Below are 27,735 nucleotides of genomic sequence, written 5' to 3'. Positions count from 1 at the left end.
AAGGACGAGTGACCCTATAACACAGGAGAAGGACGAGTGACCCTATAACACAGGAGAAGGACGAGTGACCCTATAACACAGGAGAAGGATGAGTGACCCTATAACACAGGAGAAGGACGAGTGACCCTATAACACAGGAGAAGGACGAGTGACCCTATAACACAGGAGAAGGACGAGTGACCCTATAACACAGGAGAAGGACGAGTGACCCTATAACACAGGAGAAGGACGAGTGACCCTATAACACAGGCGTGAGGACGAGTGACCCTATAACACAGGCGTGAGGACGAGTGACCCTATAACACAGGCGTGAGGACGAGTGACCCTATAACAAAGGAGAAGGACGAGTGACCCTATAACACAGGTGTGAGGATGAGTGACCCTATAACACAGGAGAAGGACGAGTGACCCTATAACACAGGAGAAGGACGAGTGACCCTATAACACAGGAGAAGGACGAGTGACCCTATAACACAGGAGAAGGACGAGTGACCCTATAACACAGGAGAAGGATGAGTGACCCTATAACACAGGAGAAGGACGAGTGACCCTATAACACAGGTGTGAGGACGAGTGACCCTATAACACAGGTGTGAGGACGAGTGACCCTATAACACAGGAGAAGGACGAGTGACCCTATAACACAGGTGTGAGGACGAGTGACCCTATAACACAGGAGAAGGACGAGTGACCCTATAACACAGGTGTGAGGACGACTGACCCTATAACACAGGAGAAGGACGAGTGACCCTATAACACAGGTGTGAGGACGAGTGACCCTATAACACAGGAGAAGGACGAGTGACCCTATAACACAGGCGTGAGGACGAGTGACCCTATAACACAGGAGAAGGACGAGTGACCCTATAACACAGGTGTGAGGACGACTGCCCCTATAACACAGGCGTGAGGACGAGTGACCCTATAACACAGGTGTGAGGACGAGTGACCCTATAACACAGGTGTGAGGACGAGTGACCCTATAACACAGGAGAAAGACGAGTGACCCTATAACACAGGAGAAAGACGAGTGACCCTATAACACAGGAGAAGGACGAGTGACCCTATAACACAGGAGAAGGACGAGTGACCCTATAACACAAGTGTGAGGACGAGTGACCCTATAACACAGGTGTGAGGACGAGTGACCCTATAACACAGGTGTGAGGACGAGTGACCCTATAACACAGGTGTGAGGACGAGTGACCCTATAACACAGGTGTGAGGACGAGTGACCCTATAACACAGGAGAAGGACGAGTGACCCTATAACACAGGCGTGAGGACGAGTGACCCTATAACACAGGAGAAGGACGAGTGACCCTATAACACAGGTGTGAGGACGAGTGACCCTATAACACAGGAGAAGGACGAGTGACCCTATAACACAGGTGTGAGGACGAGTGACCCTATAACACAGGTGTGAGGACGAGTGACCCTATAACACAGGAGAAAGACGAGTGACCCTATAACACAGGAGAAAGACGAGTGACCCTATAACACAGGAGAAGGACGAGTGACCCTATAACACAGGAGAAGGACGAGTGACCCTATAACACAGGAGAAGGACGAGTGACCCTATAACACAGGTGTGAGGACGACTGACCCTATAACACAGGAGAAGGACGAGTGACCCTATAACACAGGTGTGAGGACGAGTGACCCTATAACACAGGAGAAGGACGAGTGACCCTATAACACAGGCGTGAGGACGAGTGACCCTATAACACAGGAGAAGGACGAGTGACCCTATAACACAGGTGTGAGGACGACTGCCCCTATAACACAGGCGTGAGGACGAGTGACCCTATAACACAGGTGTGAGGACGAGTGACCCTATAACACAGGTGTGAGGACGAGTGACCCTATAACACAGGAGAAAGACGAGTGACCCTATAACACAGGAGAAAGACGAGTGACCCTATAACACAGGAGAAGGACGAGTGACCCTATAACACAGGAGAAGGACGAGTGACCCTATAACACAAGTGTGAGGACGAGTGACCCTATAACACAGGTGTGAGGACGAGTGACCCTATAACACAGGTGTGAGGACGAGTGACCCTATAACACAGGTGTGAGGACGAGTGACCCTATAACACAGGTGTGAGGACGAGTGACCCTATAACACAGGAGAAGGACGAGTGACCCTATAACACAGGAGAAGGACGAGTGACCCTATAACACAGGTGTGAGGACGAGTGACCCTATAACACAGGAGAAGGACGAGTGACCCTATAACACAGGAGAAGGACGAGTGACCCTATAACACAGGAGAAGGATGAGTGACCCTATAACACAGGAGAAGGACGAGTGACCCTATAACACAGGAGAAGGATGAGTGACCCTATAACACAGGAGAAGGACGAGTGACCCTATAACACAGGAGAAGGATGAGTGACCCTATAACACAGGAGAAGGATGAGTGACCCTATAACACAGGAGAAGGACGAGTGACCCTATAACACAGGTGTGAGGACGAGTGACCCTATAACACAGGAGAAGGACGAGTGACCCTATAACACAGGAGAAGGACGAGTGACCCTATAACACAGGTGTGAGGACGAATGTCCCTATAACACAGGTGTGAGGACGAGTGTCCCTATAACACAGGAGAAGGACGAGTGTCCCTATAACACAGGCGTGAGGACGAGTGACCCTATAACACAGGAGAAGGACGAGTGTCCCTATAACACAGGAGAAGGACGAGTGACCCTATAACACAGGCGTGAGGACGAGTGACCCTATAACACAGGTGTGAGGACGAGTGACCCTATAACACAGGTGTGAGGACGAGTGACCCTATAACACAGGAGAAGGACGAGTGTCCCTATAACACAGGAGAAGGACGAGTGACCCTATAACACAGGCGTGAGGACGAGTGACCCTATAACACAGGTGTGAGGACGAGTGACCCTATAACACAGGTGTGAGGACGAGTGACCCTATAACACAGGTGTGAGGACGAGTGACCCTATAACACAGGAGAAGGATGAGTGACCCTATAACACAGGAGAAGGACGAGTGACCCTATAACACAGGAGAAGGACGAGTGACCCTATAACATAGGAGAAGGACGAGTGACCCTATAACACAGGAGAAGGACGAGTGACCCTATAACACAGGAGAAGGACGAGTGACCCTATAACACAGGTGTGAGGACGAGTGACCCTATAACACAGGCGTGAGGGTGAGTGACCCTATAACACAGGAGAAGGACGAGTGACCCTATAACACAGGAGAAGGACGAGTGACCCTATAACACAGGAGAAGGACGAGTGACCCTATAACACAGGAGAAGGACGAGTGACCCTATAACACAAGTGTGAGGACGAGTGACCCTATAACACAGGAGAAGGACGAGTGACCCTATAACACAGGAGAAGGATGAGTGACCCTATAACACAGGAGAAGGATGAGTGACCCTATAACACAGGAGAAGGACGAGTGACCCTATAACACAGGAGAAGGATGAGTGACCCTATAACACAGGAGAAGGACGAGTGACCCTATAACACAGGTGTGAGGACGAGTGACCCTATAACACAGGTGTGAGGACGAGTGACCCTATAACACAGGAGAAGGACGAGTGACCCTATAACACAGGCGTGAGGACGATGTATGGGACACAATGGTATTATGGGATGTATCCAAACTGTAGCCGGAGATACTTGTAGTGAATGAGAACAATGTGGGCCGATATCAGAAGAGGAACAACCGGCCCACAATGAAACATCTGAAACTTTACAAGGTCATATAAAGAGCCAAGAGAAACATTTCCAGGAAATCCTTGAAGCCCTGGCTTGTCGGAGACCTGTTGCTGCACACGGGCCGTCCTGCACATGTTCTAGGTCATATATAGCAGCCTGAGGACATGTCCGGTGTAGGTCGGCTCTGCTACATCCAAACAGACAGTCTGGTTACTAAGGATACCATGTAACAACCGCATACGTAGTCAAGAAGAAACTACATAGTAACTGCTGTCACCGAGGGTTACTATCCCAGAACGGGATGGAGGGGTGTAATGTACAATGTATAGTGTCAGATGGAGGGGTGTAATGTACAATGTATAGTGTCAGATGGAGGGGTGTAATGTACAATATATAGTGTCAGATGGAGGGGTGTAATGTACAATATATAGTGTCAGATGGAGGGGTGTAATGTACAATATATAGTGTCAGATGGAGGGGTGTAATGTACAATATATAGTGTCAGATGGAGGGGTGTAATGTACAATATATAGTGTCAGATAGAGGGGAGTAATGTACAATATATAGTGTCAGATGGAGGGGTGTAATGTACAATATATAGTGTCAGATGGAGGGTGTAATGTACAATGTATAGTGTCAGATGGAGGGATGTAATGTACAATATATAGTGTCAGATGGAGGGTGTAATGTACAATATATAGTGTCAGATGGAGGGGTGTAATGTACAATGTATAGTGTCAGATGGAGGGGTGTAATGTACAATATATAGTGTCAGATGGAGGGGAGTAATGTACAATGTATAGTGTCAGATGGAGGGTGTAATGTACAATATATAGTGTCAGATGGAGGGGTGTAATGTACATTATATAGTGTCAGATGGAGGGTGTAACGTACAATATATAGTGTCAGATGGAGGGGTGTAATGTACAATATATAGTGTCAGATGGAGGGGTGTAATGTACAATGTATAGTGTCAGATGGAGGGGTGTAATGTACAATGTATAGTGTCAGATGGAGGGTGTAATGTACAATATATAGTGTCAGATGGAGGGGTGTAATGTACAATATATAGTGTCAGATGGAGGGGTGTAATGTACAATGTATAGTGTCAGATGGAGGGTGTAATGTACAATGTATAGTGTCAGATGGAGGGTGTAATGTACAATGTATAGTGTCAGATGGAGGGTGTAATGTACAATGTATAGTGTCAGATGGAGGGTGTAATGTACAATATATAGTGTCAGATGGAGGGGTGTAATGTACAATGTATAGTGTCAGATGGAGGGTGTAATGTACAATATATAGTGTCAGATGGAGGGGTGTAATGTACAATGTATAGTGTCAGATGGAGGGGAGTAATGTACAATATATAGTGTCAGATGGAGGGGTGTAATGTACAATGTATAGTGTCAGATGGAGGGGTGTAATGTACAATGTATAGTGTCAGATGGAGGGTGTAATGTACAATATATAGTGTCAGATGGAGGGGTGTAATGTACAATATATAGTGTCAGATGGAGGGGTGTAATGTACAATATATAGTGTCAGATGGAGGGGTGTAATGTACAATATATAGTGTCAGATGGAGGGGTGTAATGTACAATATATAGTGTCAGATGGAGGGGAGTAATGTACAATATATAGTGTCAGATGGAGGGGAGTAATGTACAATATATAGTGTCAGATGGAGGGGAGTAATGTACAATATATAGTGTCAGATGGAGGAGTGTAATGTACAATATATAGTGTCAGATGGAGGGGTGTAATGTACAATATATAGTGTCAGATGGAGGGGAGTAATGTACAATATATAGTGTCAGATGGAGGAGTGTAATGTACAATATATAGTGTCAGATGGAGGGGTGTAATGTACAATATATAGTGTCAGATGGAGGAGTGTAATGTACAATATATAGTGTCAGATGGAGGGGTGTAATGTACAATGTATAGTGTCAGATGGAGGGGTGTAATGTACAATAGATAGTGTCAGATGGAGGGGTGTAATGTACAATAGATAGTGTCAGATGGAGGGTGTAATGTACAATATATAGTGTCAGATGGAGGGTGTAATGTACAATATATAGTGTCAGATGGAGGGTGTAATGTACAATATATAGTGTCAGATGGAGGGTGTAATGTACAATATATAGTGTCAGATGGAGGGTGTAATGTACAATATATAGTGTCAGATGGAGGGTGTAATGTACAATGTATAGTGTCAGATGGAGGGGTGTAATGTACAGTGTATAGTGTCAGATGGAGGGGTGTAATGTACAATGTATAGTGTCAGATGGAGGGGTGTAATGTACAATGCATAGTGTCAGATGGAGGGGTGTAATGTACAATGTATAGTGTCAGATGGAGGGTGTAATGTACAATATATAGTGTCAGATGGAGGGGTGTAATGTACAATATATAGTGTCAGATGGAGGGGTGTAATGTACAATATATAGTGTCAGATGGAGGGTGTAATGTACAATGTATAGTGTCAGATGGAGGGTGTAATGTACAATGTATAGTGTCAGATGGAGGGTGTAATGTACAATATATAGTATCAGATGGAGGGGTGTAATGTACAATATATAGTGTCAGATGGAGGGTGTAATGTACAATGTATAGTGTCAGATGGAGGGGTGTAATGTACAATATATAGTGTCAGATGGAGGGGTGTAATGTACAATGTATAGTGTCAGATGGAGGGGTGTAATGTACAATGTATAGTGTCAGATGGAGGGGTGTAATGTACAATATATAGTGTCAGATGGAGGGGTGTAATGTACAATGTATAGTGTCAGATGGAGGGGTGTAATGTACAATGTATAGTGTCAGATGGAGGGTGTAATGTACAATATATAGTGTCAGATGGAGGGGTGTAATGTACAATGTATAGTGTCAGATGGAGGGTGTAATGTACAATGTATAGTGTCAGATGGAGGGTGTAATGTACAATGTATAGTGTCAGATGGAGGGGTGTAATGTACAATATATAGTGTCAGATGGAGGGGTGTAATGTACAATGTATAGTGTCAGATGGAGGGGTGTAATGTACAATATATAGTGTCAGATGGAGGGGTGTAATGTACAATGTATAGTGTCAGATGGAGGGGTGTAATGTACAATGTATAGTGTCAGATGGAGGGTGTAATGTACAATATATAGTGTCAGATGGAGGGGTGTAATGTACAATGTATAGTGTCAGATGGAGGGGTGTAATGTACAATGTATAGTGTCAGATGGAGGGTGTAATGTACAATATATAGTGTCAGATGGAGGGGTGTAATGTACAATGTATAGTGTCAGCTGGAGGGTGTAATGTACAATATATAGTGTCAGATGGAGGGGTGTAATGTACAATATATAGTGTCAGATGGAGGGGTGTAATGTACAATATACAGTGTCAGATGGAGGGTGTAATGTACAATATATAGTGTCAGATGGAGGGGTGTAATGTACAATGTATAGTGTCAGATGGAGGGTGTAATGTACAATGTATAGTGTCAGATGGAGGGGTGTAATGTACAATATATACTGTCAGATGGAGGGTGTAATGTACAATATATAGTGTCAGATGAAGGGGTGTAATGGACAATATATAGTGTCAGATGAAGGGGTGTAATGGACAATGTATAGTGTCAGATGGAGGGTGTAATGTACAATGTATAGTGTCAGATGGAGGGGTGTAATGGACAATGTATAGTGTCAGATGGAGGGTGTAATGTACAATGTATAGTGTCAGATGGAGGGTGTAATGTACAATATATAGTGTCAGATGGAGGGGTGTAATGGACAATGTATAGTGTCAGATGGAGGGTGTAATGTACAATGTATAGTGTCAGATGGAGGGGTGTAATGTACAATATATAGTGTCAGATGGAGGGTGTAATGTACAATGTATAGTGTCAGATGGAGGGGTGTAATGTACAATATATAGTGTCAGATGGAGGGGTGTAATGTACAATGTATAGTGTCAGATGGAGGGTGTAATGTACAATGTATAGTGTCAGATGGAGGGGTGTAATGTACAATATATAGTGTCAGATGGAGGGGTGTAATGGACAATGTATAGTGTCAGATGGAGGGTGTAATGTACAATGTATAGTGTCAGATGGAGGGCTGTAATGTACAATATATAGTGTCAGATGGAGGGGTGTAATGTACAATGTATAGTGTCAGATGGAGGGTGTAATGTACAATGTATAGTGTCAGATGGAGGGATGTAATATACAATGTATAGTGTCAGATGGAGGGTGTAATGTACAATATATAGTGTCAGATGGAGGGTGTAATGTACAATATATAGTGTCAGATGAAGGGGTGTAATGTACAATATATAGTGTCAGATGGAGGGTGTAATGTACAATATATAGTGTCAGATGGAGGGGTGTAATGTACAATGTATAGTGTCAGATGGAGGGGGTAATGTACAATATATAGTGTCAGATGGAGGGTGTAATGTACAATATATAGTGTCAGATGGAGGGTGTAATGTACAATGTATAGTGTCAGATGGAGGGTGTAATGTACAATATATAGTGTCAGATGGAGGGGTGTAATGTACAATGTATAGTGTCAGATGGAGGGATGTAATGTACAATGTATAGTGTCAGATGGAGGGTGTAATGTACAATGTATAGTGTCAGATGGAGGGTGTAATGTACAATATATAGTGTCAGATGGAGGGGTGTAATGTACAATGTATAGTGTCAGATGGAGGATGTAATGTACAATATATAGTGTCAGATGGAGGGGTGTAATGTACAATGTATAGTGTCAGATGGAGGGGTGTAATGTACAATGTATAGTGTCAGATGGAGGGGTGTAATGTACAATATATAGTGTCAGATGGAGGGGAGTAATGTACAATATATAGTGTCAGATGGAGGGGTGTAATGTACAATGTATAGTGTCAGATGGAGGGGTGTAATGTACAATATATAGTGTCAGATGGAGGGAGTAATGTACAATGTATAGTGTCAGATGGAGGGATGTAATGTACAATGTATAGTGTCAGATGGAGGGGTGTAATGTACAATGTATAGTGTCAGATGGAGGGGTGTAATGTACAATGTATAGTGTCAGATGGAGGGTGTAATGTACAATGTATAGTGTCAGATGGAGGGATGTAATGTACAATATATAGTGTCAGATGGAGGGGTGTAATGTACAATATATAGTGTCAGATGGAGGGGTGTAATGTACAATATATAGTGTCAGATGGAGGGTGTAATGTACAATATATAGTGTCAGATGGAGGGTGTAATGTACAATATATAGTGTCAGATGGAGGGGTGTAATGTACAATATATAGTGTCAGATGGAGGGTGTAATGTACAATGTATAGTGTCAGATGGAGGGTGTAATGTACAATATATAGTGTCAGATGGAGGGTGTAATGTACAATATATAGTGTCAGATGGAGGGGTGTAATGTACAATATATAGTGTCAGATGGAGGGTGTAATGTACAATGTATAGTGTCAGATGGAGGGGTGTAATGTACAATATATAGTGTCAGATGGAGGGGTGTAATGTACAATGTATAGTGTCAGATGGAGGGGTGTAATGTACAATATATAGTGTCAGATGGAGGGGTGTAATGTACAATATATAGTGTCAGATGGAGGGGTGTAATGTACAATATATAGTGTCAGATGGAGGGTGTAATGTACAATGTATAGTGTCAGATGGAGGGGTGTAATGTACAATGTATAGTGTCAGATGGAGGGTGTAATGTACAATGTATAGTGTCAGATGGAGGGTGTAATGTACAATGTATAGTGTCAGATGGAGGGTGTAATGTACAATGTATAGTGTCAGATGGAGGGTGTAATGTACAATGTATAGTGTCAGATGGAGGGTGTAATGTACAATGTATAGTGTCAGATGGAGGGTGTAATGTACAATATATAGTGTCAGATGGAGGGTGTAATGTACAATGTATAGTGTCAGATGGAGGGTGTAATGTACAATGTATAGTGTCAGATGGAGGGTGTAATGTACAATGTATAGTGTCAGATGGAGGGTGTAATGTACAATGTATAGTGTCAGATGGAGGGTGTAATGTACAATGTATAGTGTCAGATGGAGGGTGTAATGTACAATGTATAGTGTCAGATGGAGGGTGTAATGTACAATGTATAGTGTCAGATAGGCCCTGCAGCCTGCGACCCCTTTTGTCATTAGTTGCACAGTGTTGCTTTCCCGGCTGTGTCACTTTGCACTGCCTGACCCTGACTCCAATCCTTACATAATGGCTGGCCCTTACCCTAGGCAGGCCGCCCGGCGGTTTAGTGTGGATGCCGAACACTCCGTAACTGACCGCCTGGACGAACTGTCAAGGCAGGTTCAGGGCATGGCTGGGTTAATTAACCAAGTCTCGCAGCGTCTGGAGGCTTTGCCTGATCCAGCATCAGCCGCTGCAGGTTCTTCTATTCAATCACCAGTTTTTCCCACATTGAATACCCGTCAGGATCCTAAAATGCTCTTGCCTGACCATTTTGACGGTAAACCAGACAGATTCCGAACATTTCGGGAATCTTGCCATTTATTTTTTCGTTTTAATTTCCTTTCTTCTGAAGCAGAGCAGGTGGCGCTGGTGGTGTCCCTTCTACGAGGGTCACCACAAGACTGGGCCTTGGCTCTACCTGCTGGAGCTCCTGAATGGAATTCGTTAAATAAGTTTTTTCAAACATTAGGTCAGATTTATGATGACCCTAATAGAGTTGCCTTGGCCGAGTCCCATCTGTTGTCTATTCGGCAGGGAGTTAGAACTGCTGAGGACTATTCTACGGAGTTTCGTCAGTGGAGCTCGCAGTCAGGGTGGACAGACAGACCTTTGTTAACCCTGTTTAGACAAGGCTTATCTGATTCTGTAAAAGATGCTCTAGTAAGTCATCCAGTCCCTGAAAATCTAGGAGACTTTATGTCCTTGGCTATTTCTATTGATAGGAGGCTTAGGGAAAGGCGTAGAGAGAAATGAAGCAAACCTGGGTCCTCAGCTAAATCCTGGTCTGTCCTTTCGGAACCTATCCCTCCTTCTTCTGTTCCTACCTCTTGTTCTATACCTAAAGAAGAACCAATGATATTGGGGTCCACATCCGCCTCCAGGAGAAAGTATCGCCTAGAAAACGCTCTGTGTCTGTATTGCGGCAAACCTGGACATATCCTGAGAAACTGTCCAACCAGACCTAAACCACCGCCGGGAAACGCCAATGCCTGAGTGATTTCCGGGAGGGTCACTCAGGCACACAGGTACCTCCTAATAATATTGAGAAATGTTTACTCCCTGCTATTCTTGTTAATGGTAACAAAACTTTTGCATGTCAGGCAATGGTGGATTCAGGTGCCGCCATGAACTTCATCCATGAAGTGGTGGCACAAGCTCTAGGAATTGAATTGATTCCCTTGAAATACCCATTTCAGGTATCTGGAGCAGATCTAACCCCTTTGTCTGAAGGGAAAATCTTAGCCCGTACTGCTGAGGTGCAGTTTTTTGTCGGCAGTTTACATGTTGAAAAAGTGTCATTTTTTGTTATGAAAAAACTGGCTGCAGACGTTATTCTTGGTTTACCCTGGTTGCGTGTACATAATCCAGTGTTTAATTGGGAAACTTCAGAGTTCGTTAGATGGGGAGATTCCTGTACTTCTCATATTAATACTATTTGTACTATCAAAAATATCAAAATTCCAGAATTTATTACCGAGTTCAAAGACGTCTTTGACGAGCTCAGTGCGGAGGCCTTGCCTCCACATCGACCTTATAACTGCGCAATTGATTTGGTTCCTGGAGCTAAACTACCTAAAGGTCGCATTTTTAATCTTTCAGCTCCAGAGCGCGAGTCCATGCGCCAGTACATTAAAGAGAGCCTATCTAAAGGACATATCCGACCTTCAGTTTCTCCTGTGGGGGCGGGGTTTTTCTTCGTTGAAAAAAAAGGTGGTGGCCTCCGATGTTGTATTGACTACAGGGAATTGAATAAAATTACGGTCAAAGACCAACATCCTCTGCCACTCATCCCGGATCTTTTTAACCAGGTGGTGGGGGCTCAGTGGTTTTCTAAAATTGACCTCCGCGGAGCTTACAACTTGATTCGGATAAGAGACGGGGATGAGTGGAAAACCGCATTTAATACCCCTGAAGGTCATTTTGAATACCTAGTTATGCCTTTTGGTTTGAGCAATGCTCCGGCGGTATTTCAACGTTTTGTGAATGACATTTTTAGGGATCTGTTAGGTAGATATCTAGTAATTTATTTAGATGACATCCTCATATTCTCACCGGACTGGGAGTCACATCAGCAACATGTAAAAGAGGTTCTTCTTAGGCTACGTCAAAACCATCTCTGTGCTAAGTTATCCAAGTGTCAATTTGGAGTCCAGGAGATAGGTTTTTTGGGATACATCCTTACTCCTGGTACCATTGGTATTTATCCCAGAAAGGTATCTGCAGTACTTGAATGGGAGAAACCTACTACCTTAAAAGAAGTTCAGAGGTTTCTAGGTTTCGCCAACTATTACCGAAAATTTATCCGAAATATTTCTTCCACTGTTAAACCTCTCACCGATTTGACCAAAAAGGGGGCGGATCCTGCCTCCTGGACACCGGAGACGGAGGTAGCGTTCGCCACCTTAAAACAACTCTTTACTTCTGCCCCAGTCCTGGTCCATCCTGATCCTGAATTGCCCTTTATTGTAGAGGTTGACGCTTCAGAAGTAGGTGTAGGGGCCGTCCTGTCTCAGGGCACTGAACCATTTACCAACCTCCAACCTATCGCCTACTTTTCCAGGAGGTTCTCCACTACCGAGGCCAATTATGATGTTGGCAATAGAGAGCTTCTGGCGATTAAGTGGACCTTTGAAGAGTGGAGACACTTCCTGGAGGGGGCCAGACATAAAATTACTGTACTGACTGACCACAAAAACTTATTATATTTAGACAAGGCGAGAAGATTAAATCCCCGTCAAGCCAGGTGGGATCTATTTTTCACTAGGTTCCACTTTGTAATTACCTACCATCCCGGCTCAAAGAATACTAAAGCAGATGCCTTGTCTAGAAGTTTTGGTCTTAGTGGTAGTTCTGATGGGGAACCTGAAAATATACTTGCTCCTGGGGTGGTAGTGGCAGTTGTGACCTCGGATCTTGAAACCCGTATTCTCAACACTCAGGATGCTGCCCCTAGTGCGTTACCACCAGGTAAATTGTTTGTCCCTAGCCACCTCCGCTTGGAGCTCTTAGAGGAGATCCACTCCTCTGTTCTGGCGGGTCATCCAGGCATTACTGGTACTGGGAATCTGTTATCACGTACGTATTGGTGGCCATCTTGGCAACGGGATGTAAAAAATTTTGTTCATTCTTGCGAGACCTGTGCCAGATCTAAGGTGCCCCATCAACTTCCAGCGGGTCTTTTACATCCACTCCCGCTACCCAATCGACCCTGGTCACACATCTCCATGGATTATATTACCGATCTCCCGTCCTCTAAAGGGAAATCGGTAATTTGGGTTGTAGTAGATCGTTTTTCTAAGATGTCCCACTTTGTTGCCTTGAAAAAATTGCCTTCAGCTAAATTGTTGGCCTGGTTGTTTATCCGTCACATTTTACGTCTGCATGGTATGGGCCCCTTCACACGGCGTATACGCTCACTGCTTTGGAGCGTGTAAACGTTCCGTAGCAGCGGCGTCTAAAGCACTTCCCATTGATTTCTATGGGAGCCGGCAGACGCGCGCTCCCCATAGAAATGAATGGAAAAAGCAGCCCATTCATTTCTATGGCGAGCGCGCGTATGCCAGCTCCCATAGAAATCAATGCGATCTGCTTTTAGACGCCGCTGCTACGGAACGTTTACACGCTCCAAAGCAGTGAGCGTATACGCCGTGTGAAGAGGCCCTATTCCTTCAAATGTGGTGTCGGACAGGGGCGTACAGTTTGTGTCCAGGTTTTGGAAAGCCTTTTGTAACAGGTTGGGAGTCTCGCTTTCTTTTTCCTCAGCCTTTCACCCAGAGACTAACGGTCAAACAGAGAGATTGAATCAATCTTTGGAACAGTATTTGAGGTGCTTTGTGTCTGATTGCCAAGATAAATGGAGTGAATATTTGCCCATGGCTGAGTTTGCACTAAATAATCATGTCAACTCCTCGACTCGGTCGTCTCCTTTCCACATTAACTATGGTTTTCACCCCAGATTCTCCTCAGGAACAGGTAATGAATTTGCCTTTTCCTCAGTAGAGGACGTTGCTAAATCTCTCTGTACTGTATGGGCTGAAAGCCTGGCATCGCTGAGAAAAGCCCAGGCTAATCAAGCCAATTTCGCCAACAGAAAGCGCCACCCTGGACCTTACTTTGTGGTGGGTGACAAGGTCTGGTTATCCACTAAAAATCTCCAACTTCGTGTTCCATCTTCTATGTTTGCCCCGCGTTTTATTGGTCCATATCCCATCTCTGAAATAATCAACCCTGTGTCATTCAAATTATCACTTCCTAGGTCCCTCCATATTCACCCAGTTTTTCATAAGTCCCTACTCAAAAAGTATGTTCCGGCAATGGTCACTCGTTCCCCACCCGAACCCGTGATCGTTCAGGGGGAACTAGAGTATGAGGTGGAACGGGTCATTGATTCATGCAGAGTGCGGAATTCCCTTCAGTTCCTCATACATTGGAAGGGGTATGGACCAGAGGAGCGTGTTTGGGTGGCAGCCAGAGACCTTCACGCTCCTAGATTGGTGGAGAAGTTTTTCCGTTCTTGTCCTACTAAGCCAGGGGGTCCTCTTGAGGGTCCGGAGGCCCCTCCTCTAAGGGGGGGTACTGTCAGGATACGGAGTCGCCGCGGTCTCCTTGCTGCGCGGCGTCTCCCTGGGAGACGTGTTAGTTCTATTGGGTGTGCTTAGGTCATTAAGGGTTAATCTTTTCCTTACCTTCAGTCTCCATGCCGTTAGCCATCAGGTGTGTTCTCTGCTGCTATTTAATCCCCACCCAGGCATGGATCCTTACCAGCCATTCACTTTGTGTTTCCTGGTCCCCCTGCTCAGTCTGATTCCCTGTCTGTTTGTATTCCATATGTTCCTTGGTTATATACCCGGCTTGTATTTTTGACTCTCCCTTGTCTTTTGATTCGGTACCTTTTATTATATCTCCTGGCTCGACCTCTTCCTCGTCTGACCTCGCCTTCTCTTCTGTGTCTTGCTGGGACTTGTGGTCCTCCCTGGTTCCATGCTGTTTAGTCTTTTGTTTTGCATTGCAGTTACACTGTGCTTTCTGTTTAGGTGTGACCCCGTGACTCCAGTCCCTAGGACTTTCAGGGCCTCCTCTCCCCTTATCCTAGCCGCCGGATAGAAGGTTAGGAGTCGTGGTAGGCGCACTTCAATTAGGAAGTGCATGGGTCTGCCTCATCTCAGATATTACAGCATAGTTATAGCTGCAGGGCCTGCGACCCCTTTTGTCATTAGTTGCACAGTGTTGCTTTCCCAGCTGTGTCACTTTGCACTGCCTGACCCTGACTCCAATCCTTACATATACATTGTACATTACACCCCTCCATCTGACACTATACATTGTACATTACACCCCTCCATCTGACACTATATATTGTACATTACACCCTCCATCTGACACTATACATTGTACATTACACCCTCCATCTGACACTATACATTGTACATTACACCCCTTCATCTGACACTATACATTGTACATTACACCCTCCATCTGACACTATATATTGTACATTACACCCTCCATCTGACACTATACATTGTACATTACACCCTCCATCTGACACTATATATTGTACATTACACCCTCCATCTGACACTATACATTGTACATTACACCCTCCATCTGACACTATATATTGTACATTACACCCCTCCATCTGACACTATACATTGTACATTACACCCCTCCATCTGACACTATACATTGTACATTACACCCCTCCATCTGACACTATATATTGTACATTACACCCTCCATCTGACACTATACATTGTACATTACACCCTCCATCTGACACTATATATTGTACATTACACCCCTTCATCTGACACTATATATTGTACATTACACCCCTCCATCTAAAACTATATATTGTACATTACACCCCTCCATCTGACACTATACATTGTACATTACACCCCTCCATCTGACACTATATATTGTACATTACACCCCTCCATCTGACACTATACATTGTACATTACACCCTCCATCTGACACTATATATTGTACATTACACCCCTCCATCTGACACTATACATTGTACATTACACCCCTCCATCTGACACTATATATTGTACATTACATCCCTCCATCTAAAACTATATATTGTACATTACACCCCTCCATCTGACACTATACATTGTACATTACACCCTCCATCTGACACTATACATTGTACATTACACCCCTCCATCTGACACTATATATTGTACATTACACCCCTCCATCTGACACTATACATTGTACATTACACCCCTCCATCTGACACTATACATTGTACATTACACCCCTCCATCTGACACTATACATTGTACATTACACCCTCCATCTGACACTATATATTGTACATTACACCCTCCATCTGACACTATATATTGTACATTACACCCCTCCATCTGACACTATATATTGTACATTACACCCCTCCATCTGACACTATATATTGTACATTACACCCCTCCATCTGACACTATACATTGTACATTACACCCCTCCATCTGACACTATATATTGTACATTACTCCCCTCCATCTGACACTATATATTGTACATTACACCCCTCCATCTGACACTATACATTGTACATTACACCCTCCATCTGACACTATACATTGTACATTACACCCCTCCATCTGACACTATATATTGTACATTACACCCCTCCATCTGACACTATACATTGTACATTACACCCTCCATCTGACACTATACATTGTCCATTACACCCCTCCATCTGACATTATATATTGTACATTACACCCCTCCATCTGACACTATATATTGTACATTACACCCCTCCATCTGACACTATACGTTGCACATTACATGTACATGGTCTCCTGTACTATGCTCCTCAGTACTTGGTGGTGCCTGTACTATGTTCCTTGGTATAGGGATGCAGCTGTTGTCCCGGTGTGTGAGTTTAGGGTCCCACCACTTATCATCACTAATGTATGGACCTCACACGTAAGAATGAAATGAAAGCACCATTTTTTGTGAACAGTAGAGATATGTGAACGTTTTTGGTCAGAGACGACCTTCATCAGACTCTCATGAGTTCCTGTAGTGGGCCTGCAAGAAGGCAAATAACTAACCAGAATGCTGTTACAGACATATCGGCCGGCCCTGTACTGCAGGGTGTCATTGTCGATGGAATTTTCTCCTTGATGTTGCTTTGGGTTCTTGCTCCATTATCACATTAGTGACACTGACTTGGCTCAGCACCTTCACCTGACCCTCGGGGCTGCCGGAGAATTCTCTCCCCTCTCATCTAGGCCCCATGTTGTGATCTTGTGATATATTGGAGCCATGTTTTAGGATTCCCCCCCCCCCCCGGGTGCAGGTGCGATCCTAGTGACAGCAGAATCTGGCAGATACCTGTCTCCTATCTCCTGCACCTCTTATCTCCAGCACCTGTATACAGAGCAGATCAGTCCCTGTTGTGTGTGTATACAAGGTGTCGGAGGCTGCGGGGCAGGACTGGCAGGTGTGGCCACTCTCCAGGTATGTGTATATAAAGGGATGAAGTGACCGACACTCACAGTCACAATGGCTCAGATAAAAGAAGAGCAGCAAAATGGGAAAGAGGAGAAGATGGTTGTGATGGACTTACCGGAGACCAAGGGGAGGAGAGGGGACAGCAAGGCCGAGAGCGAGATGACCGAGAGCGAGGTCTACAGCTATCTCCCCAAAGAGAAGGAGAACCAGAGCACACTGAACATTATAGCCACCAGGATCGTGACATGTATGAGACGTAAGTGACATTATAATGGCCACAGGAGGGCGCCGGCCTCTGCAATTATACAGAGTGTCAGTCACACAACTATGTATCATTATATCTCCAATCACACCACTATGTATCATTATATCACCAGTCACACAACTATGTATCATTATATCACCAATCACACAACTATGTATCATTATATCTCCAATCACACAACTATGTATCATTATATCACCAATCACACAACTATGTAACATTATAATATCAACAATCACACAACTATGTATCATTATATCACCAATCACACAACTATGTATCATTATATCACCAGTCACACAACTATGTATCATTATATCACCAATCACACAACTATGTATCATTATATCTCCAATCACACAACTATGTATCATTATATCACCAATCACACAACTATGTAACATTATAATATCAACAATCACACAACTATGTATCATTATATCACCAATCACACAACTATGTATCATTATATCACCAATCACACAACTATGTATCATTATATCACCAATCACACAACTATGTATCATTATATCACAAATCACACAACTATGTATCATTATATCACCAATCACACAACTATGTATCATTATAATATCACCAATCACACAACTATGTATCATTATATCACAAATCACACAACTATGTATCATTATATCACCAATCACACAACTATGTATCATCATATCACCAATCACACAACTATGTAACATTATAATATCACCAATCACACAACTATGTATCATCATATCACCAATCACACAACTATGTATCATTATATCACCAATCACACAACTATGTATCATTATATCTCCAATCACACAACTATGTATCATTATATCACCAATCACACAACTATGTAACATTATAATATCAACAATCACACAACTATGTATCATTATATCACCAATCACACAACTATGTATCATTATATCACCAATCACACAACTATGTATCATTATATCACAAATCACACAACTATGTATCATTATATCTCCAATCACACCACTATGTATCATTATATCACCAGTCACACAACTATGTATCATTATATCACCAATCACACAACTATGTATCATTATATCACCAATCACACAACTATGTATCATTATATCTCCAATCACACAACTATGTATCATTATATCACCAATCACACAACTATGTAACATTATAATATCACCAATCACACAACTATGTATCATTATATCACCAATCACACAACTATGTATCATTATATCACCAATCACACAACTATGTATCATTATATCACAAATCACACAACTATGTATCATTATATCACCAATCACACAACTATGTATCATCATATCACCAATCACACAACTATGTAACATTATAATATCACCAATCACACAACTATGTATCATCATATCACCAATCACACAACTATGTATCATTATATCACCAATCACACAACTATGTATCATTATATCTCCAATCACACAACTATGTAACATTATATCACCAATCACACAACTATGTATCATTATATCACCAATCACACAACTATGTATCATTATATCTCCAATCACACAACTATGTATCATTATATCACCAATCACACAACTATGTATCATTATATCACCAATCACACAACTATGTGTCATTATATCTCCAATCACACAACTATGTGTCATTATATCACCAATCACACAACTATGTATCATTATATCTCCAATCACACAACTATGTATCATTATATCACCAATCACACAACTATGTATCATTATATCACCAATCACACAACTATGTATCATTATATCACCAATCACACAACTATGTATCATTATATCACCAATCACACAACTATGTATCATTATATCACCAATCACACAACTATGTATCATTATAATATCACCAATCACACAACTATGTATCATTATATCACCAATCACACAACTATGTAACATTATAATATCACCAATCACACAACTATGTATCATCATATCACCAATCACACAACTATGTATCATTATAATATCACCAATCACACAACTATGTATCATTATAATATCACCAATCACACAACTATGTATCATTATATCACCAATCACACAACTATGTATCATTATATCACCAATCACACAACTATGTATCATCATATCACCAATCACACAACTATGTATCATTATATCACCAATCACACAACTATGTAACATTATAATATCACCAATCACACAACTATGTAACATTATAATATCACCAATCACACAACTATGTATCATCATATCTCCAATCACACAACTATGTATCATCATATCTCCAATCACACAACTATGTATCATTATATCACCAGTCACACAACTATGTAACATTATATCACCAATCACACAACTATGTATCATTATATCACCAGTCACACAACTATGTAACATTATAATATCACCAATCACACAACTATGTATCATTATATCACCAATCACACAACTATGTATCATTATATCACCAGTCACACAACTATGTATCATTATATCACAAATCACACAACTATGTATCATTATATCACCAATCACACAACTATGTATCATTATATCACCAATCACACAACTATGTATCATTATATCACCAATCACACAACTATGTATCATTATAATATCACCAATCACACAACTATGTATCATTATATCACCAATCACACAACTATGTATCATTATATCACCAATCACACAACTATGTATCATTATATCACCAATCACACAACTATGTAACATTATAATATCACCAATCACACAACTATGTATCATTATATCACCAATCACACAACTATGTATCATTATATCACCAATCACACAACTATGTAACATTATAATATCACCAATCACACAACTATGTATCATCATATCACCAATCACACAACTATGTATCATTATAATATCACCAATCACACAACTATGTATCATTATAATATCACCAATCACACAACTATGTATCATTATATCAATCACACAACTATGTATCATTATAATATCACCAATCACACAACTATGTATCATTATATCACCAATCACACAACTATGTATCATTATATCACCAATCACACAACTATGTATCATTATATCAATCACACAACTATGTATCATTATAATATCACCAATCACACAACTATGTATCATTATATCACCAATCACACAACTATGTATCATTATATCACCAATCACACAACTATGTATCATCATATCACTAATCACACAACTATGTAACATTATAATATCACCAATCACACAACTATGTAACATTATAATATCACCAATCACACAACTATGTATCATCATATCACTAATCACACAACTATGTATCATCATATCACTAATCACACAACTATGTATCATTATATCACCAATCACACAACTATGTATCATTATATCACCAATCACACAACTATGTATCATCATATCACCAATCACACAACTATGTATCATCATATCACCAATCACACAACTATGTATCATTATATCACCAATCACACAACTATGTAACATTATAATATCACCAATCACACAACTATGTAACATTATAATATCACCAATCACACAACTATGTATCATCATATCACTAATCACACAACTATGTATCATCATATCACTAATCACACAACTATGTATCATCATATCACTAATCACACAACTATGTATCATCATATCTCCAATCACACAACTATGTATCATCATATCACCAATCACACAACTATGTATCATTATATCACCAATCACACAACTATGTATCATTATATCTCCAATCACACCACTATGTATCATTATATCACCAGTCACACAACTATGTATCATTATATCACCAGTCACACAACTATGTATCATTATATCACAAATCACACAACTATGTATCATTATATCACCAATCACACAACTATGTATCATTATATCACCAATCACACAACTATGTATCATTATATCACCAATCACACAACTATGTATCATTATAATTAGAGATGAGTGAACACTATTCGAAATAGCCGTTTTGAATAGCACGCTCCCATAGAAATGAATGGACATAGCCGGCACGTGGGGGGTTAAGCAAAGGTCGTTTCCATTCATTAGTGTTCGCTCATCTCTAATTATAATATCAACAATCACACAACAATGTATCATATTATCAATCATAAAACGATACATTCTAATATTATCAGTCACACAGCTATATATCATTATATGTAGAGATGAGTGAAATTCGATTCGGCCGCTCTACCAAATTTCCCAAAAAGATTTGATTCTTTCCAAATTAATTTTCACCGAGTACAGTTATAAACCAGATATATCCTGCTGTGCTGCTGAGAGCCTGTATAGTGGTGTATATAGTATAGTATATATAGTGGTGTATATACTATACTAATGGGAGGACGCGGCTTCGCACGGGTAGATTACATGTTTTGTTTGTGGCCCCATAAGAATCGTCCAGTTTTGCACTGGTGTATTTTGTATGTTTGTGTGTGTGTCCATAAGCGTCATATCATTATGTGTATCTCAGTTTGGATATTAGTAATAAACTTGCGATCGGTTGTTATGGAGACCTGGAGTAAAGCTGTGTGTATGTGACCTTGTGTATCAGTGTCATCCACAGCGCCTGCCCCTTTAAAACTGATATATAGCAGTGAAGAAAAATGGCTAGGTTGCTATAGAAACCTGGAGTAAAACTCTAATGTGTGGTACTCTGTGCAGAGCCGCATATCTAATCCTCCGGCGTGTGGTACTGTGTGCAGAGTCACGTATCTAATCCTCCCCCAGATGTTATTTTGTGCAGTCGCCTGTATCCAATCCTCCGGCGTGTGGTACTGTGTGCAGACACGCACAGATAGATGTCTACAGAACCTGTTCTAGTAACACTTAGGGCTCATTCACACGGAGTAAACACCATCTTATTCTGAACATAAAACACATTCAGAATCAGCGGCGTATACAGCACATCCCATTCATTTCTAAGGCAGCCGGCATACGAGCACTCCCCATAGAAATGAATGGGCTGCTTCTTTCACTACGAGCGCTCCCATTGAAGTGAATGGAAAGTGCTCGCGTGTACGGCAAGCTCTGCTCATGCCGAGCCGTATACGCAGTGCTTCCCATTCACTTCAATGGGAGCGCTCGTAGTGAAAGAAGCAGCCCATTCATTTCTATGGGGAGCGCTCGTATGCCGGCTGCCATAGAAATGAATGGGATGTGCTGTATACGCCGCTGATTCTGAATGTGTTTTACGTTCAGAATAAGCTGGCGTTTACTCCGTGTGAATGAGCCCTTATACAAGTAGCGCCCCCCTAAGAGTGGAGAGGGGGCAGCAGTAGGTTTGTGTTGACGTCACTGATTATTTTGCCCTTCCTCTGATCCATCAGAACAATAACCCCCCCAAACATGGATCCAGTCTGTTGAGCCTCCGTCGGTCAGGATTTGGTCAGTGATCCATTAGTATAAACAGGGTCCAATACAGAGATGACACGGGAATGGAATATTTGCAGGTCTTCGGTGCTTTGTACCCGCTCCGGCTTTTGGCCACCAAACCATAAGCCAATACTGATGGGACCAAACAGGCCTTAGAGCGGCTACAGACAGGATCCAATGTGCGTCTCAGTTTTCCTTCCTTCTGACAGATAAAATGAAGGGTCAAATAATTGATGATGTCGCCAAGGCCAAAAAGGCAAAATAGTGGCTCAGTCATGGAGTGGGGGGATGGGAACAGCATGAGAAGGGACACAGTGTTGTGGTAGCAGCCTGAGGAGGCCACAGAGTGGCAAGGTGACATAATGTGGCGGTGGCAGCAGCATAAGGAGGCCATAGAGTGACCCGGTGACAGGGGAGGTGGGTGGCACAAATAGTACCCGCTGATGATGGTGGCTGTAAGAAGGAGCACTGGGCATCAGATGTGTGGCATCAGGCAGTGGCAGCATCACAATAGTAGCTGAGGCAGGGAGCCAGAAGACACCGGTCTCGTTTGTTAAGCTTTGGGTGAGACAGAATGGAAGATTTAATCTGATGCATCAGGCACTGGTGGGTGGAAATCCTGGCTGATACGCATCTGATTCATCTTGACACAAGTCAGTTTCTCCACGTTTTGGGTGGACATGCGAGTTCTCCTTGGGGTCACTATGTCTCCTGCCGCACACCCGCTCTGATGTCACACTACTGGCCGGGCAGGACAGCTTTTACAGAGCAAACTCGGCCATTTGCGTCCACAAATCCAGTTTGGCTGCCCAGTAGTCCAGCGGATCTTCGATGACGGGTGGCAGGGTCATCTAAGTAGGTCACCACCTGCTGGTTCAGGTTCTGCTGTGTACGGCTGCTGGTGAGGAGTTTCTTCACTATGCGGGGGAACAAAGCTGCTCCTCAGCGACTCTAGGCTCAGGCTGCTGCTGATGGAGCCCATACTCCATGCTCCTGCCACCCCCATTATCCCCCCCCCCCCACGCGCACATATGCCATCCCAGTGCAAGATGAGCCCTCAGGTAGTGGCCAACTGACTCCATAGGATGTCTGTATAGTAGTTCAGTTTGTCCTCCCTCACAGCGGGTGTATAAAAGGCCCCCATTTTTGCCTGGTAGTGAGGGTCTAACATGCTTGAGATCCAGTAGTCATCCCTCTGACAAATGGTGACAATTCGGCTATCACTATGCAAGCGAGCATTTTTGGGCCATTCTCTCTAGTGACTCGGAGGGAGTCCCTGCATCCATCACCACTGCATTCTGGCACGGTGTCTGGGTCATCTGCCTCTCCTCCCTCTTGCTCTTCCAGCTGAAGAGAAGAAAAACCTATAGAAAAACCACCCATTTCACTACACATTGCCTGTACTCCAGTGTCCTCCTCCTCCAGTTCAACCTCCATGGAGCGCATATGGCCGTGAGATGTTGGAGCCACGTCTCCAGTCCCCTGGCCAACCAGATTGTAAAGCATGTTTTCCAGGATGTGAATCAGTGGAATGACATTGTTCCTTCCATAATGGGACAATATGGACCGGCCTCCTCAGAAGATTCGGCAAAGAAAAGCATTTCCAGCTATTCCAGGTTAGCACTGTTCTTTGCCAAATCTTCTGAGGAGGCCGGTCCATATTGTCCCATTGCCTTGACGTCTTTGTTGCGTTTGTGTTATGTCAGTCCAGGTAGCTGCAACGGGGCTAAGGAGTAGCAGCAGGGAATCTCGCCCTGCACTACTCCCACTAGCTAACCCGGTCCCTGCCTCACGGGTGTGGGTCGGCTGTACTCAGGCTAAGCCTGACCCCGACAGCTCCTCTCTCACTGACACCGTAGGCCTAGAGGGAAGTGGGAGAAGGAATGCCCTATAAGACCTCTAGGGACTGGAGACTAAAGGGGGTCACCCCTAACGAACAAGTGAAGCTGCTACTGACAGGGACTGACAAGGGTGTGCGCTGACTAACAACACAAGCAGCACACAGGAAAAATGTGGGAAAGGAATTCCCCAAACCAATATGGGAAGGAACCTTACACTAGGAAACAAACACAGGGAAACTGAGTAGAAATCAAAGGATAAGGCAATTCACTCACACAGTCAATTATACACAGAGGGAGGATTGGTGAACACAGAAGGGAAAACACACAAACCAACTCGTTCACCCAAACCTCCCAAAAACCAACCACGGAACTTCCTCTATCCCAGAACATCACCTACTCCTCCTGCTAAGGCCTAGCTCTGTAAAAGCGACACTCAGCACAGAACCATGGGAGGCATGGGGTATAAATACAGAGTAGAGACCACTCCTCCCAGGTGCAAATGGGAGGACAGACTAATCAACCAGGAGATAAAGCTGCCAACCAGCAGTGCGCACGTGCAAGTCAGAAGGTGTGCACCAATACTCACGACAGGACAACCCCGCAGCGCCAGGATGCCACCCCAGACACTGCGCAGCCAAAAACTCCCCAGGTAAGAAAAATAGAAAGTAAAGAACCTAAATACTCCTAACAGTTTGTACAGCAGCTGCCCTGTCACACCATGTAGGCATTCTACACTCACCGGCCACTTTATTAGGTACACCATGCTATTAACGGGTTGGACCCCCTTTTGCCTTCAGAACTGCCTCAATTCTTCGTGGCATAGATACAACAAGGTGCTGGAAGCATTCCTCAGAGATTTTGCTCCATATTGACATGATGACATCACACAGTTGCAGTCGCAGATTTGTCGGCTGCACATCCATGATGCGAATCTCCCGTTCCACCACATCCCAAAGATGCTCCTCTATTGGATTGAGATCTGGTGACTGTGGAGGCCATTGGAGTACAGTGAACTCATTGTCATGTTCAAGAAACCAGTCTGAGATGATTCCAGCTTTATGACATGGCATTGCATTATCCTGCTGAAAGTAGCCATCAGATGTTGGGTACATTGTGGTCATAAAGGGATGGACATGGTCAGCAACAATACTCAGGTAGGCTTTGGCGTTGCAACGATGCTCAATTGGTACCAAGGGGCCCAAAGAGTGCCAAGAAAATATTCCCCACACCATGACACCACCACCACCAGCCTGAACCGTTACCGATACAAGGCAGGATGGATCCATGCTTTCATGTTGTTGACGCCAAATTCTGACCCTACCATCCGAATGTCGCAGCAGAAATCGAGACTCATCAGACCAGGCAACGTTTTTCCAATCTTCAATTGTCCAATTTCGATGAGCTTGTGCAAATTGTAGCCTCAGTTTCCTGTTCTTAGCTGAAAGGAGTGGCACCCGGTGTGGTCTTCTGCTGCTGTAGCCCATCTGTAGCCTCAAAGTTGGACGTACTGTGCGGCGTTCAGAGATGCTCTTCTGGCTACCTTGGGTGTAACGGGTGGCTATTTGAGTCACTGTTGCCTTTCTATCAGCTGGAACCAGTCTGGCCATTCTCCTCTGACCTCTGGCATCAACAACGCATTTCCGCCCCCCACAGAACTGCCGCTCACTGGATGTTTTTTCTTTTTCGGACCATTCTCTGTAAACCCTAGAGATGGTTGTGCGTGAAAATCCCAGTAGATCAGCAGTTTCTGAAATACTCCGACCAGCCCTTCTGCCACCAACAACCATGCCACGTTCAAAGGCACTCAAATCACCTTTCTTCCCCAGACTGATGCTCGGTTTGAACTGCAGGAGATTGTCTTGACCATGTCTACATGCCGAAATGCACTGAGTTGCCGCCATGTGATTGGCTGATTAGAAATTAAGTGTTAATGAGCAGTTGAACAGGTGTACCTAATAAAGTGGCCGGTGAGTGTATGTATCAAGGGTTGTTGTGCCACATTCACAACCCTACCAGGTGAGAAGCTACTTGTCCTTCCATTATCTTCTATATCTAGTGGTGATACACGAGGATCCGCTCGGTGCTGTTCTCTCTGTCTCTATAGTTCATTCCATAGACCTGGAGACTGACAAATAAAGTGGCCTCCTGAAAGGGCTCGAGCAGACGGCAGGTGTCACATATCAGCTGTCACTGGCTAACATGGAAGTTCTTACACAAATTCATCGAAGCTGCCAAATCCAATATCTGAAAAAAATCCACTCATCTCTAATTATAATGTTGTTAATCACACAGCTGTCCTTCATGATTGCGGTTCTTACTGTCAGAGCTGTATATCTGTAGAATAGTCACCTCAGGAGCCGGTTCTTACTGTAACAGCTGTATTACATCCCTAGTCTGCAGACGCCATACAGTGTTGGCCAAAAGTCTTGCCCCCCTGCAGTCCTGTCAGATAATCCTCGCTGTCCCCCAGATAATGATTACACAGCACAGACTCTTATATAGTATATAAGTGACACAGGGTATATACAGTATAAGTATCGCCCCCTGCAGTCCTGTCAGATAATCCTCGCTGTCCCCCAGATAATGATTACACAGCACATACTCTTATATAGTATATGTCACGGGATGGTTAGAGTCTATACTATAGGCAATGTGTAATATATATTTCATGTGGAATGTATTCTCTAACCTGTTATATACATCAATGTGTAGTTGGCTGATTAGGGTCTAGTGTGTTAGCACATTGTATGCAAATACCTCTAACTAGTGAGGACCAGTGAGGACAATGGGTGGAGATAATCTGATCAGTGT

The 27,735-nt window shown here is 43.2% G+C and overlaps 2 protein-coding genes across 2 annotated transcripts in view; both read left to right on the top strand.

Annotated features, from left to right (window-relative positions):
• POP7 (POP7 ribonuclease P/MRP subunit) overlaps positions 1-27,735 on the top strand; it is a 239,770-nt gene that overhangs the window by 166,746 nt on the left and 45,289 nt on the right. The gene's annotated exons all lie outside the window — the stretch shown is intronic.
• Positions 17,471-27,735, top strand: part of LOC142186357 (chloride channel protein ClC-Kb-like) — a 31,577-nt gene continuing 21,312 nt past the window's right edge. Inside the window, exon 1 of the mRNA XM_075261190.1 lies at positions 17,471-17,675. Coding sequence (XP_075117291.1) covers positions 17,471-17,675 — 205 coding nt within the window. The remainder of the gene's footprint in view (positions 17,676-27,735) is intronic.

Source organism: Leptodactylus fuscus (genome assembly GCF_031893055.1).
Source record: "Leptodactylus fuscus isolate aLepFus1 chromosome 5 unlocalized genomic scaffold, aLepFus1.hap2 SUPER_5_unloc_1, whole genome shotgun sequence".
In the NCBI taxonomy this organism is placed as follows: Eukaryota; Metazoa; Chordata; class Amphibia; order Anura; family Leptodactylidae; genus Leptodactylus; species Leptodactylus fuscus.
The sequence above is the reverse complement of the archived record's forward strand: the minus strand, read 5'-3'. Positions and strand labels throughout refer to the sequence as shown.